Below are 15,557 nucleotides of genomic sequence, written 5' to 3' on the forward strand. Positions count from 1 at the left end.
TTCAAAGAAGGGCGCTGGTGGTCCAGACTGAGAGGGCCGATGGCAGTACTAACACCTCACACTGTGCCAATGAGACAGGAGAGATTGTTAATAAAAAAGTGGGCATGTTTCTTGAATTTGAGTTATCTAGAAAAACATTGAAAAACGCAGCACTGTTGTACATTCCCTTGTAATAAAGCCATTTAGTTGGTAAACGTGCCGTAGTGTGTATCTTCTAATCTCTTAACCCTCCTTAGACTCACAGAGCTAGACAGGCTTGTCAGCTGATTGTTTTAATCCCGTCTCCCGCTGCTTCTTCACTCCTGATTACAGCCAACTGGTTCAACTTTTTACATAAAAAGAAATCGCCACTAAGAAATGTCTGCTTAAAAGGCTGGGTGAAGGCGTGAGTATAGCAGTAGTTTCCTTTTCAGCTAGCAATATTTTTCTTATCTAGTAATGAGTTCAGGCAGTCAGAAAATCACTGTATTTGTAATTATTACTTTTCTTCTTTTTGTTAATGCTTGGCTGTTGTTTCAGCTGGCTTTGGGATAGATCAGGATGAGCTTGGTTGTATTTATGTATTTACTTATAGTGGGAAAGCAAGATAAATACATAGGAATATGCTTTTATTTTGAATGATCTGAACCGGAAGTGTGGATAAAGGCGCTCTCTTATCAGGTAAATCTTTTCTTTTTTTTTAATATACTAATAATTTTACTGAATTTTCGACACCTATAAATGTCCAGTTTAATTTATGTAAAAGCTTAATATTATTTAAACCTGTCGGTATTCAAAATAATCCGTTTTATCGTTGTAGTGAAGCTTTGAAAAAAAAATCAAAAACGCTAGCTAATATTTAATATCACTGTGAATCTGTTGCTGTTGTCAAAGCCGACCGTTTTGGATAGCCGATGCGATGCTGTTATTTTCCACGGTTCTGAAACACATGTTAAAGACATCCAACTCGACAGAAGACGCGCTCAGGATGCGGAGGAGGCTAAACGGTCAACATACGCACTTGCTTCGTCCTCTTGGGCTCGGCTGCTCGGTGTTAACGGACCGTAATCTTGCCAGCAGAAAGTGGGGCGGTTAGCCGGGAGGCTATGGCGAGGTCTTCCTCTTGTTGTTGGTTAGCTGTCTTTTCATAGCGTGGTTACCCCGGTCCTGCTTGGCCGCTGATTGTCAGTTGGTCCGCCGGAGACGACGCGACCTTGGGGACGCTGTCATGGATTTGACTCGGTTGGCCGTGGATGCTGGTCAGTTCATCAACCGCGCTGTTCAGGTAATAATAATAATAATAATAATAATAATAATAAAGGAAACTATTATGTGTTTTTCCTGGGCTTTAATCTCAACCCCAAATCAGCGACTGCCCTTACTAAAAGAAAAGTGCGCAGTTAAGCAGTTTGTTAATCAATGTTACCCTGAAATTCGCTCCAGTACACTGGAGAGAGTCTAGGACAGGCCGAGAGGACTGAGTTGGATCCCGGACTGGAGGAGCTTTTATCACGGGCGGACGCCACCAAGACGTGGACGGACCAGATAATCTCCCAGACTGAGGCTTTACTGCAGCCAAGCCTCGGTAGGAGAACATGAATTGATTTAATGAAGCTGCCCTGATTCATTGAGCAGTTACAGATGTATACATACCCACTTCACTAACAGTTGGTCCTGTTTTTGCCACAATTAGCCCTGTTTTTATGATCCTGAACTCTAACCTGTTCACTGTATCCAAATATATAAAAGGTGAGAAAAAAGATCTGAGCATTTACTCTTTTAAAGTAAAACATCATCTCATTAAGAGTAATGGAGATGGTTTCCCTCTTCCGAGGAAGGTATTCTATGGAGTATTTTTAAAGACATTTACAATGAAGATGAGAAATATTTAGATGACCTGTAAATATTTATGAAGAAAATGCATCTGGGATGATATCAAGCAATTTCCAGCTGCCAACATACAGATAAAAGCAGAGTCATCAAATCCCATCAACTTACTGTTGTGGTCCTGAGTTAGCTGAGAGTCTTTACCTCTGGGACCAATCGTTTCAGCTCTCTTTGTCCTCCCACAGTACATGCATACATCTTCCTTGATGTCTCTTGTTTACTTTGGTAGCAATTGGCCTGTTCGGATGAATAGAGATGCTAAAGTTATTTATTTCATATTCTGTATAGTTTTTCATATTTATATCCTGTTCATATCCTGTACATAGCTTGTACTCACTACAGCCTGTACATACTTATAGTTATAGAATATTCACAACATACTTCATACCGTGTACATTATAACATACCATAATAGACCCATTTCTGTAATATACTCACATATCTATATTATTGCTAATATATATTGTAATATATCTATATCACTAAAAGCACTTCTGGATGGATGCAAACTGCATTTCGTTGCCCTGTACCTGTGCATGTGCAATGACAATAAAGTTGAATTCTAATTCTATTCTATTATTCTTTAGCCTGTTTGAATCCAATTACGTTTTCTAATGGAGTTATGAGTGGATGTGGTCTGCAATCTATCAAATAAAAGGTACATTCAGCTGCCAGATGCATCCAGGATACATTTTCAGGTCATGTCTCGCTGAATTTATCTTCCAAGGGTTTATAGTCTTCTTGTAAAATCATTTTTACAATGATATTTATTATATGAAACATTATTTTAGGACCTTCTCCTTGTGGAAGAAACTATGAAACCAATGCATTACAGTTTAAATCACAGGGATGAACTATGTTTTGAGAGGTGTTGTGTGTGTATTGTTTATTACCATTTTTATTAATTGTATTGTCACAGGTGCATCCTTTAACAAATGTACATGATAAAAATTGTCACATGGTGTATAGAAAATGTAGCCACTGAATTTTGATGTGACCTTTGACCTCTGATACACAGGAGTGCGGTTAGAGGACCGGCTGTATCAGCATCTGGAGTGGAGCGTCCCACCCCGGCCTCGTGCCGTTGAGTTACTGGGAGATCAGATGACTCAGGCCGGGCTGGAGATTGGATCAAACACACCTTATGGTGAGTACACACTCACCAGCCATTTTATTAGGTACATGCAGTTTGCCAATACAGGGTTGGTTACCAAGCAGTTGAGCAGGAATACCTAATAAAGTGGCTAATGAGTACGTGCATTTTATTGATCTGCGAGAAGGATCTCAACTATTTTCACATGTTCATTTCTTTGCTTATTCTTGTCTTTTTTGTGTTATGAGTATATATTGAAAAGTTGTCACTGTGTTGTATTTTTATGTTTCTCTGCTCAGGTACTGGATTGATAAGGTGTGGAGAGGCTCAGAAGCAGCTCGGCGAGGCAGAGAGGAAGTTTGTCCAAAGCACTAACGTTCACTTTCTCACTCCCCTGCGGAGTTTCACTGAGGGGGAATACAAAGCCATACAGGTAAACACATGCCTCTGTATCACATGCACACAAACTCGCACCTTTATTGTGATTATCACAGCAGTGATTAGGTTATTTTACGCTGTCACCCAAAATAATATTTAGTTTATAGGTTATTTGTAAAGTAAACAAGATCGCTTGTTCCTAGAATGAACGCAAGATGTTGGTGAATAAACGTTTGGACTTGGATATCACTAAGGCCAGGCTGAGAAAAGCCCACGAGGCTGAGCAAGAGGCCAGAGTGAGTTACACCTTTACATTATTACATACTTTTCAGTTAGTCATACTCTGACTAAAAGCTAAACATGTTGATATTTGACATTACAGTTCTTGTATCTTCTGTCTTTTTGTCAGAACCTAAATGCCAACCCACTGGAAGATGACTACTTGTCTCATGTCTCCTACATGTTCAGCTTCCTGCGTGTTAAATGGCTAAAGGTCAGCAGTTCTGTGTAGGAACGTGCATATTAACAGACGCAGATGAAATTGTTGTTCAATCTTCAAATAAGGCATTGGTCTTCTTATGTCTCTTTCATGCAAACAGATCTGGGCTCAGGAAATCTCACAGGTGAGTTCCTTATCAGTTTAAAGAACACAGGATCTGAAATGGTCTTCATACAGTATATCAGTGAGGCTCTCAGCAGTAATTGATATGAATATGGAGCTGCTGTTAGCACAGACAATATTTCCTTTCTGTAGTTTTCTGTTTGTTTAGACTTGAGCTCATTTTAAATGTTGTATTATTTCGGCAGCCATTTTTAGAAAAATAAGAGAAAAACCATACAGATGTGTGTGTGTGTGTGTGTGTGTGTGTGTGTGTGTGTGTGTGTGTGGGTTTGTATGTGTAGGCAGAGATGGAGCTGAGGATTTGTCAGAGTCTTTACAATCGACAGTCAGAAATCACAAGAGCTGTTGTGGAAGGACTCAGCAACACACATGTACGTACACTTAACGAGTTCAAATTTGTGTTTGTTTTTTTTTACTATCTGTTTCTTAAAGGAACTGTTGCTTTTTATATTTAATGCTTGTGGCTCTTTACCTTGTTGGATATGTTTTCCTGCTATCTACCTCTACAGACCAACCATATGCGGAGCCTCACTGACTTTGTGGATGCTCAGGCTAGCTACTATGCTCAATGCAACCAACATGCTCAGGAGCTGCAAAAACAGCTGGCCAGGTCTGTGTAGTCTCATTTCCATCTTCAGAAGAGGAAGAAGAATAGCTTCATTTGTATAGCGCTTTTTAACACACAGTTCCAAAGTACTTCACAGTTCGAATTAAACCATACATGTACATGTTTCAGCATACAGACACACAGTCAGGCATACAGTCTTATGCCCGACTGGCCAAAAATAATGGGAGAAAGCTTAAGAAAAAGCAGTTTTTTAAAACAAATGACTCTTTTGCCTGACCTGACAGGGCGAGGAAGACTGTTCCAAAATTTAGGCTCTCCAACATCAGAAGTGTGGTCCCCTCTGGATTTAAAATAAGAGCAAGGAGCAGTTAAGATACATTGATAAGATGATTAGAGAGGCCAACTAAGGTTATAAGCTCTTGGTAGCTGAGCTGTATATACAGGAGCCTGGCCACGTAGGGCTCTGTATGTTATTTATTTCACTAGAAGCCAGTGAAGGAAAGCAGAAAGGTTGCATAAAAGGTTTCAAGATTTCATTTTTGCAGTGTTTCCTAGAAAAAAGATTGGATGAGCCTTCTGGTGTGAGATTAAATTTCTGTTTTTATTATATTTATACCTTGAGCTGTTTAGGTTTGTAATTTTTCATACAGCACAATGAATCTCCAAATCATGGCTGTCTAAGAAAACATGTATTTTCAGTTTTGGTGTTTAACAGTTATTTTATAACTACAGTGTGAATAAAACAGGTTATTTGCAAAATTTCTTTAAAAAAATACAGTTTGTAGTGAGATTTGGGTCAAATCCATTATATTTTTGTATCGTTTTTCTTTTAATTGAAACTGAATAAATTAGAAGTTTTAACGAGCAGATTATATAACTTCAGTACAAAGTAGAAAATATTCAGGACATTTGGTCTTCTAAAGAAACCAGGACTACAAAGAATACTTTATGATTTGAACATGAGTGGATTATATTTATGGTTTTATTTCTCTGCAGCATTCCAGCTGTCTTCTGTTCCAATAACTGGCAGTCTGCAATTAGTAATCCCGTTGGTCAGCCATCAACAAGCAACCACGAGGCGAATGAACCCATCAGTGCAAATCACGTCACTCCGTTACCTGTGCTCGTCCACCAGCTTCCAGATTTCGACCAGGACTCGTGGACTTTAAACTCACCACCCCAAACTGTGAAAACCACAGCAGATTCATCTTTCAGTGCACTTCTGACTCACCAGACAAATAACAACAATAACAACATCATCATCTCCACCACCAGACAAACACCCAGCAACCATGCACCAATCTACAGCCAGTCAACAACTGTTCGAGCGATTGATCGTGTCTCTACACCAAACCAAACGGATCAGCTCCAAGCACCCGGCAGGACGGCCAGGATGTCTGATGCTTCTCCTGCTTCTACCCAGGTACTAACATTCAATACAACATCTTCAATAAGCAATGGTGCAGCAACAGCAGCCTCCCCGCCTTTACAACCCAGTGCAACCTGTAGCATCAATGAAGGAGATGTCCAGGAGTCTTCGTCAGGCCATCAGGATGTGGGCCAGTAGAGACGGCAGGTTGGGAACATGGCATCAACCCAGAGTATTTCAGCTTTGACTTTAGGAATATACACAGTGATTATATCATGTTCCAGTTTAATTAATCCCTTAGGGATTATAATGTGAAGTTGTTGAAGTTGCTTATTTTTTAAAAGCGTAATATAGTGCCACAATCATTTTAGACTTGAGCTTTATCCATGTATTATTCATGCTGTGTGAACATGATGATGGTAGATGTAAAGTCTGTTCTGTGTGTAACATTTCTTGGTTTCAGGCTGGAAGACGAAGCTAACAGACTGTTATCATTTTGCAGTGTAAAGTTGTTTTCAGTTAGTGTCTGTGAAACTGATCTTTTTTTCTTTCTTTTTTTTACGTTCTGGTCAGTGAGAACTAAGCAAGCTCTGTGCCAAGTGTATGTGTTGGTGTGAATACATGAATTTTACTGTGTCTCAGTGACCGTGTGAACTTGTGGTAATACTTTGGCCCAAACATGTGACACCTTTAGAAAGAAGTGTATGTGCATATATGTGACTGCCACCTTCTGACTCTTGTTTGTTAAACATGAGGTCATTTTCCATACGAAACACAGTTTCACTTCTGTCTGAGCGCATTTGCATTGGGGAACCCAGAGGTGACTGGACCTTTGTGCTTCTTCATACGCGCGCTGGGTGTTTTCCCACGCATACACTCATTTTTCACCCTTTACCTTCTTAAAGCCCCCATTTGGTCAAATGGGTGGAAATTTCCACGTCCAGATGTTGTTAATTTTCTTCATGAGGGCAGACCTGCCTAACGTGGGTCTACTCTGGAGGGACTCTGGATGGAAACAAATATTAATGTAGCACTGGCTGTACTGAAATAATTGCCTACAAGCTCAATGCTTTTGTCCCAGTATGTAAAGATGTGTGTGGGTTTGTGTAGTCTTCATATCAGAGCTGCTGCCAGTTTCAAACTACACGCACGCAGTCATGATTCAGCCACGAGTCGTTGAGCTGACGTCAGTGTGGGTTTGAGTTTGCGCTTGATTCATGTGAAGATGTGGAAATAAATATGCAAACAGTGATGTCATGCCGGTCTAAATCAAGTGTGGCGTCTATCTTTGTTCTCCAGTCAAGGTGTTTCTGTAATTTCCTTGTTAAAACTACAGTTCATATAGCTCACTTTCCCATCATACCAGCCATCTGTCTTAGATTTACACGCAGTGACAATATTTTCAGACTGAGGTCTTGATCAAGCCTCCAAAAAATTCTGTTTGTTTCACTGTTTCTGACTCACTGCCAAGCTTGCAGTTAAGCTGGATTCGCTTCACTTTTTCTTTTTTACACAAGAGTGAGATCTCCTTTTGTTTTACATGAATCACAGCCTTTCAACACATGCACACAAGCTGTAATAGTTACCCAGAATTGCTGACAAAAGTGTGTATATGTGTGTCTGTTTTTCACTCCCACTTAACCTTTTTCCTGTCTAGAGCTGTCCAAATAGATTAGATCAATTAAGAGCAGTTGGTGTGATACTGATCAAAGCAGAGCCTGCGGTTCATTAACACTATAAACAGTTATATCTTACGTCTTTACAGGGGCTGAGGTGCAGCCATCGCTGAATGCAGATTCAGTTCTTGCTATTTTTTCCCCTACAACTCAGCAAGGAAAAATAAATCTGTCCCTAAATGTTCATGAGCGTTCTTCCTCTGCACCGACAAAACAAGTCCCTGTCACAATTCCAGCATATTTTTATATTTCCGGTTCGCACTTTGTCCTTGAGCAGATCTCTCATAAGTCTTGGTATGAATCTTTTGTTTGATACAGGAAGGAAAGGGACGCTTTGTTCATGATGAGTGAGTTGGGGAAATGGATAAAGGAAATTTTGATTTTTTTTTTTTTTTTTTAGCTTATTTGGTTTCTTCTGATGCTACCTGAGGGGCACATGTTACAGATGGGTGCAAACCCTCATAGTTTAGTCTGTAAAGGCCTCATGCTAATGCATTGTTATTCAAAAATATAATTGAAATTCACTAAAGATAAAGGCCAGATTTTCCTACCCATGCTTAATAAAATAACAATAAAAAGAAAACAATCTGCATAATACATTTATTATCTTGTTATTTCTATCACATGATTTGTCTTCCCTTAAAAATATAAATGTCCCCAGTGTCTGTAAGAGCCCTCCTTATCTACATTCACCACGAGTTTGATTGCGAGACCAAGCAGAGAAAAATAATGAAGGTGGACTGATGTTTATTAGAAGATGTACTGATATTCAAAGCATCATGTCATCTGTGCAGTAAGAAAATCTAAGTGGACTGAGCTCATAACCTGGAACTACTCACCCAAGTACAGTAAGGTGCTCTAATTACTTTGATATTATTTTTAAACTATCTTAGCTATAAAGAAGATTGTTAGATAACCTATACATTAAAAAAAAACCTTTTAAAACAAATTCTAATGAAACCCCATCTACCTTGTTTTACATTTAGATAACTACACCTTCAGGTGAACTACAAAACATGACATATTGTTCAGCCATTGTTTATCCAAAAAATAAGCCAAAATGCAGAAGCAGTGTGTGGAGAAACTAAGTACAGCCTTAAAGCTTACACAGCAATTAAGACCGTAAACAGCAGCCAGGTGCTGTTAATAAAATGCACTTGATTATCGATCATTAGCTGCTCTAGAAACGCAGACGTTTTGGCAGCTTGCATGTCTGAAACATTAAGGTCTGTGTCAACACGGTGCCATGAGGAAAGACATGAGCAGTGATCTTAGACATTTTTTGCCCGTTATTCTGGAAGAGTTATTTGAAGTCCATCATTCTATAGTAACAAAGATTATTCACAAGTGGAAAACATTCAACACAATTGCCACCATTCCTTGGAGTCGACCTCAGAGCAAATTCACCCTGAAGCCAGACCATGTAATGCTCAAAGAAATAAAATAAAAAAAATGAAATAAGAGTAACATCTCAGACTCTACTGGCCTCGGGTAGCATGTTAAATATTAAAGTTCATGACAGTACAATTAGATAAAGACCAAACAAGGATGGCTGTCAAGCGAAAACCTCTTCTCTTTTTAAAAAGAAGCAGCAGAACATCTGAAGTCTCCAAAGTTGCATCTGAAAAAAGACTTCTGTAACAATGATCTTTGGACAGACGGGACCAAAGAGGTCATAATGTACAAAAGCAAACACAGCACATATAAATGCTCTATCATGGTAGAGCAGGAAGGAATGCTGAGCGTGCTTTCTTTTTCATTCAATGCTTCTGTATTTTGGCTTAGTAAATATTAACATGGTGTAATATGTCGCATATTTTTGTTCACGCAAAATTGTATTTACCTAATTTTAAAACCCGCTAAGGACCAGATATTTTTTTATTATGTCCTGATATGTAAACCCTTGGATCTAGTTTATTTTTAGCATCACTGTATCCTGTGCGGTGTTTTATTAAATCATGCAATGATGACTAATGCAATCATTTTAAATGATTAGACACTATTATAAGTCTGCTATATGATTTCAAGGACTCTACTGTTTTACGGCATGCTCTATTTTAATAATAGCGCCATATTTGCATGTTTTCCTTCCCTCCCTGTCCCACATATTGGTAACAAAAAGCGTGTACACCCAATAATAACACTCAGTTCTCATAAAATGGTCTGTGTGATTTTGCACTGTTACCATGTGGTTTGCGCAACAGTGAAGTCCTGTTGCTGTTTTACATTGCCTGTTTAATGCAAGCTTAGCTGACAACACCCATTGTCCCATTTTCCCTAACAGCCCTGTTTCGTCAGAATGAGCCAAATCACAGGATCTGTTTTCTTCTAATTTCCCGGCTCTGAAAATTAGAGTCAGGAAAATTAGAGTGAGAAAAGCAAAAAAATGGGGGGAAAATGCTTTAGAAATCTAAGTCATCACCATCTTTCTCTCACTCTCTCCCTTCCTTTCCATCTTTTCCCACATCTCTGTATTTTTTGTCCTCCCTTCATCTCTCATCACCCCCCCCCCCCCCCCCCCCCCGTTGCCAGCTGGGAGTGTTTGCTGATAAATGTAACTCCTTTCTGATGATTCATGTGATGGCTTACATGGAAAGATGACCTATAAAGAGGAAAAAAGAAGTGGAAATCCTTTAGACGGGATCGAAGAAGGAAGATGAAAATAGCGACACTATCGGTTTCATAAAGCTCAGTTGTTAGTTCTAACATGTAACTCTTCCAGGGAGCTTATTCAGTTCTGTTTTACAGAAATGGGACAAGGAATTGCATACGCAATAATGACGAAAGACAAACCTGACCTTCTGTACGTTTCCTCGCCCACAACTCAAAGTCTTTCATCTTTTTCTAAATCTTCAATCCATCTTTTCCTGCAGGTTCTCTATTTTCCTGAAATAAATGTGCCAGCTTCACAGTTGTTGCTCCCACTGCTACAATTATAGCCGCCCAGACAGAGACTATCAGGAATAGAGACCGGCAGACGTGCTGACATGTGCAGTAAAGCGGTCACTCTGGAGGTCTGCAGGGAGAAGAGTCAGGGTTTTTCCTTTGACCTTGACCTGTCCTACTTCTGCTGTTTAGCCACAACACCTGTTGATCAGAGACCTGAACATGCAGCTGGTTTTACTAAGAATGCAATAATGCTATTTCACAAGCATATAATGAAATCCAGACCATTCAGTGTTGCAACTTTTCCACGTTAAGAGGTCTGATGGTTGTGCAAACTGTACATGGGGACTCAGTCTATCCATAAAAAAGGTACGTTTTACTAAAAAACACAGAGAAGCAAGTTTCTAGGAATGCCTTCTTCCACTTGCTCAAGGTCCCTGGGGGGGTTAACTCAGTGAGGCACTGAAAAAGGTTAGTCTCTGTGGAGCCTTGTTGGCTAAAATGACCTGTTCTACAGCCCAGCTGCTGTTGTAGACATGTTGTATATGCTTATCTGGACAGTTGTTATTGTGAGATTAAAATTTAATACATATGTTTATGTATTCATTGTTAATAGGATGTCCTTATAGGTCCCTGATGAGCTCCAAAATGCTGCAATGTTGGAATACTGACCGATCGCAAAGAGATCATGTTTGTCCAGTAGTAGTGTCTCTTCACCAGCTGCCTGAAAATCAAAATAGAATTTGCAATTTGTGGTCTTACATACAAAACTCTTATTGACAAAACTCTGTATTTCAGAGACATCATAGTACATTACCCTGATCTATGAACTGTTAAAGCACCAAGGGCAATAAGGGAGGCAGAATCCTCTTCAGTGAAATCGGTTTTCAATCTGTGTTCAGAAGATAGCTATTGGAGGTAATTTAAGATGAAAACTTTAGGCTTATCTTAGTTGACCCTGAATTCCCCCTTAGTCGTGCTGCTATAGATGTTCAGGCATCTGGATACCTGCGCTGAGCACCTTCCCTCTGCTCTGCTTTGCATTTATGTCTCACTACTGCACACTTTCATCTCTATGCTTTCTCTCTGATTGTACCTGATATTTACCATGCTGTGTTTACTACATTTAAGCCATTTAAATTTTGTTTTGCTAGTTTAGAAATATTTAAAAATATTATGCATGTAATATTTTTATTTCAATTTATACTTATTTGATTTTATTGTATTTATTTTGACTTCAGATGAGTTTTTCCTTATTAGGTAGTTATTATGTCATATGTACACATATGGCATTCTGCTTCTGCTTAACTTGTTATATTTTTGTTGTAAATATAACAATATGACAGCTGCCTAACTCTGGGAGATATAAAATATATCTTCTGCTGAGGCAGATAATTCACCTCTCTGATTTCTGCTTCATTGTTGTCACTGGGAGTTTGCTCAGTGAGGACCACTGAAGGTCTTTATATAATATGAGCGAAAGTCATGGTGCTACACATATAAAAGTGAATTAAATTAGAAGAGCATACAAATATCTCTTCAAATCAATTTAAATATAGCCATGATGATGTAATGTCGTTGTTAATGAATAAGAATTTGAAGGCTATGCATTTATCTGGCAATAATTACACTGAACCTGGACATTTATACACTTAGATATTTTATTATACTACTGGTCTGTTATATAGAAAAAATATATATCAGTAAGATATCTTCTCTATCTATAGATATATCTTATCTATAGATATCAGTAAAGATATCTTCCATATCAGACTTTGATTAAACAAATAATATGATATAATAATAATATAATAAATAATAAACTGAGTTGGGAGACAAATTTTAAAATGACACAACGTCTGCCAAATGGCGTAATTGGAGTTATGTTAAATGTCAAAGCTACTGCAACAGTGTAAACGTGTCATTACATCAGCAGACTGACTCAGAGTCTAGAGATGGCTTAACTTTAACAAGCGCACATAGCCTGTCCATCTCCATCGTGCATGCTTTTTGTCAGCCCCTGTGAATTATGACATATTACCTCCGCTGGAGCATTACTCACTCATTCAACAGAACCAGCTCTGCCCCACCCCTCCCCAGCTTGGTCCCCCCTCCTTCCTTCTCTCAGGGTTTATAACCCAGCAGCTCCAATAGTTGGCTAACTCAGAGGTGCTCTACATATAGTGAAGTAGGTGACTAAGTAAAGACAGAGCAGCTGGAGTGTGCAGGAGCAGGAAAACTTGCTGATAGAGGATTCTGATGTTTTCAGATATATGCGCTGCAACCCAACAAATCTTAAGAAAAAACATGCATAAGAACTCCATCATGCATGTGTTTTGGATCTGCCTGGTACTGTGTACGGGTCCATCGTTGTGTATAAATGACATCAAGTATGAAAGAATCTATGAAGACAGCTATGACAATGAGATCCCCCTGGACCAGCAGGAGGGTGAGTTTTATTTCTTTCTCTTTTTTTTCTCTTTTCTGCTCCCTGCTTGTTTGAACAGATAGATATTGTGATGAATTTCTCTTCAGTTTTACTACGCTTTACTAAACCGAGCTAATTAAAATTTTTACTGTTTAATTAAATTTTTAATAACACACTGATTTAGATATGTCTAAAGGTCAGCAGTTGTGTTTATTAAATTTGGTCTAGAGTATTTCTTGGTCCAGTTTACTATAATGCACCATATTTAAATATTTGATGTTGTAAAGTATATTTTTACTCAGATGATACCATCTTTGGCTTTCACAGTTTTATCAGGTGAGCATCAGACTTAATGAAACAGACTTACCAATAACTGGAACACATACCTCATACCGTGAACACAGAGCACAGGCAATAAGCAACCTCTGTGATTTGAGTCCACGTAAAGAATGCAAACTGGTAGCCTCAAATACCTACAGAAGGTGGACATTTCACAGTTTAAGCCCCCTCTGATGTTTGTCAGGTCCCTTTTGCATCGGTTTTCTTCGAGCGTCCAATCTCAAAGACTTCGTTGCTGTACCCCTAAATTAATGAGGTCCCCTGATGTCATTTTGGGATTGTAGCACGTGTATTTTATGTGTTCTTCATGACCTTTACATCTGTGTTGAATAACTCCCCAAAGCCATTTTCATACTTCACAGTGTGTCCAAACTTAAACTGGCATCATATCTGTGAAATACATCCAACTCTAATTACTGCTGTATGTTTAGCAGAAGTTCAGTTTTAACACCTTCTTGCCTTCTTTCCGTGTACTCGTTTCACTGATAAAGTCCAGTCAAATTATGACAATAAAGTAAATCTCCTTTTTTGGGGTTATATATGGCATGTGTTAATTCTATGTAATGCTTAAATTGCCTTTTGGAATGAATAATCGATGCATCTATGTGGTTGTGTGCAGGTGAGTCTCCAACTGCAGCATGCCAAACAGATTTCTCCCGCTGGGATAAACTTTTTATCGCTCTAGAGGACTCCAACATGAGACAAAACATGCTGCTGGAATCTGTGGAGCAGTGCTGCGGGGGAACGGCGTCTCTTAAGACCCAACTGGAGAAGCTGACGAAGGGGATGTGTCAGCAGTGTGCACCCAGCTTGGAAGCAGCTTGCAGGGTACATGCAGAGCAGGCAAGTCTTAGGCTGCAAAAGAGTTTGGTGGATCTCAGGGATGAGGAGGAAGAGAGGGAAAGAAGATTAAATGCAACCTTGCGGATGCTCCTACATGGTAGGCACCAGGACGATGCTTGGCTGAAGAGGCTAGAAGAAATCATTTCATCTGCATCTGCTGACAGCAGCATGAGAGACCAGCCAACACCAACACCTGACGGTTTGGGAATGAAGCTCTTCACATCTGGCCTGAAGGAGCAGGAAGTGACCTCGCCGGTGAACATAGTCACCGTGGAAAGTGCTCTGGCTGCCATAGCAACAGAGCTTCAGAGGATTCATAAGCAGCTGAACAAAGTGATAGAGCAGGTAGGCACGCTGGGAAAGGGCAGAGGAGACACATGAATTGCCCAAAGGAAAAATAAATAGTAAAAGCTTGACTGGAAAACTCCTATTGCAGATGATGATTTTGCACATGTTGTTTGTATTTCTACCGCTCTGCCTTTTTATAAAGCCTCTGTTACACATGAGATCGTTTTTGTCTGGTGACAATGAGTTTCAATGTACCATAAATGTCATGGGTTTGCTATAATGAATAAAAATTAACTAAACAACTGAGTCAGCCTCGTGGAAAGGTTTCCTCCCTCCTCCCACACAGTGTCACTTAATTTTAAACTGTGTATTTATGTTCACGTCCATGCCCACTCTTTCATTAGTCTAGGTTACTACATGTGCTTTATCTACAAGTGCCAAAGTTTGCACCACTTGCCTTGGTGTTTGTGTAGTTGTGGTGTGGTCTGCAAATCCCCAAACCCACAAGAAGGTGTGTCAGTGATTTGGGATTTTTATTTAATTCATAGCAGGTCTCTCCCACTCATTAACTGCTTTAAAAGTGTCTGAATAGAAAGAGGCCACGACTTACGATGCTCGGAGTGTTTATGATTTGTGAAACCCTGCCAGAAGTATTACACTGCCACCAGTGCCTCCTACAGCTTCATACACACACGTGAATGCGTGCTCATTATTAAAAACCACAAAGACTGACTGTTGTTATGGCTAAAGGGAGTTTCTGTATACTTTACAGTGTCTGTGTATCCGTTTTTGGTCTTAAATCCTATTTTCATTCATTTTTTTAATGTACTTGCACTTCTGTTTGGATGTTTTGTTAAGATGAAAGAGGAAATTAGGCAAAAGGTACATCAGTGCAAATTAAAGTCATACTAACCAAATACGTTTTATTGTTAGCTAAATTTATATTTAATTTATAGTCGGTGTGGTTCAAAAGCACTCCTAGGTGATAACAGCAGCATTTAAATTTGTAGGTGATCATTGAGCTTGAAATCCACCATCCATCGATGGATCAGTAGTAGGGCAAAACTAACTTGTTTCACAGTCCTCTTAATATGATATTTGTATATAAAATCACAGTCAGTCAAGTAAAAATTAAAGCTAGCAAATAAATTTAGCAGAACATGAAGCACTTTGTTTTTCTATGGTATTTACTAGTGTAGAA

At 39.1% G+C, this 15,557-nt stretch overlaps 2 protein-coding genes across 3 annotated transcripts; both read left to right on the forward strand.

Annotated features, from left to right (window-relative positions):
• The first annotated feature begins 267 nt into the window (after positions 1-267).
• On the forward strand, positions 268-9,885 carry LOC147306955 (endophilin-B1-like). Its single transcript, XM_086273768.1, has 11 exons — positions 268-660; positions 874-1,264; positions 1,423-1,564; positions 2,885-3,013; positions 3,259-3,392; positions 3,541-3,633; positions 3,747-3,830; positions 3,937-3,960; positions 4,241-4,330; positions 4,469-4,569; positions 5,524-9,885. The coding sequence occupies exons 2-11, from the start codon at positions 1,208-1,210 to the stop codon at positions 6,092-6,094; spliced, it is 1,425 nt and encodes a 474-aa protein (XP_086129894.1). The 5' UTR covers positions 268-660; positions 874-1,207; the 3' UTR covers positions 6,095-9,885.
• A 1,259-nt stretch (positions 9,886-11,144) lies between these two features.
• On the forward strand, positions 11,145-15,154 carry LOC147306956 (uncharacterized). 2 transcript variants are annotated; one of them, XM_086274662.1, is made up of 3 exons: positions 11,145-11,376; positions 12,728-12,907; positions 13,845-15,153. In XM_086274662.1, exons 2-3 carry the CDS (start codon positions 12,766-12,768, stop codon positions 14,447-14,449), a joined length of 747 nt encoding a protein of 248 aa, XP_086130788.1. In that variant the 5' UTR covers positions 11,145-11,376; positions 12,728-12,765; the 3' UTR covers positions 14,450-15,153. The 2 variants fall into 2 exon arrangements, with proteins under 2 accessions (XP_086130788.1, XP_086130789.1); XM_086274663.1 differs by lacking the exon at positions 11,145-11,376 and having other exon boundaries at positions 12,718-12,907; positions 13,845-15,154.
• The last annotated feature ends 403 nt before the right edge of the window (positions 15,155-15,557 follow it).

Source organism: Aulonocara sp. 'chitande type north' Nkhata Bay, linkage group LG19, assembly GCF_057382095.1.
Source record: "Aulonocara sp. 'chitande type north' Nkhata Bay isolate Kocher_YH1m ecotype deep benthic linkage group LG19, A_spYH_male_GT1.1, whole genome shotgun sequence".
Classification (NCBI taxonomy): Eukaryota; Metazoa; Chordata; class Actinopteri; order Cichliformes; family Cichlidae; genus Aulonocara; species Aulonocara sp. 'chitande type north' Nkhata Bay.

Bases quoted from the DNA above. Each gene is read 5' to 3' on its own strand.
- LOC147306955 (XM_086273768.1), top strand. From the start codon at position 1,208: ATGGATTTGACTCGGTTGGCCGTGGATGCTGGTCAGTTCATCAACCGC. The intron at 3,831-3,936 runs GTCAGCAGTTCT...TCATGCAAACAG, and splicing joins TGCGTGTTAAATGGCTAAAG to ATCTGGGCTCAGGAAATCTC. The intron at 4,331-4,468 runs GTACGTACACTT...CTACCTCTACAG, and splicing joins AAGGACTCAGCAACACACAT to ACCAACCATATGCGGAGCCT.
- LOC147306956 (XM_086274663.1), top strand. From the start codon at position 12,718: ATGTTTTCAGATATATGCGCTGCAACCCAACAAATCTTAAGAAAAAAC. The intron at 12,908-13,844 runs GTGAGTTTTATT...GGTTGTGTGCAG, and splicing joins CCCCCTGGACCAGCAGGAGG to GTGAGTCTCCAACTGCAGCA.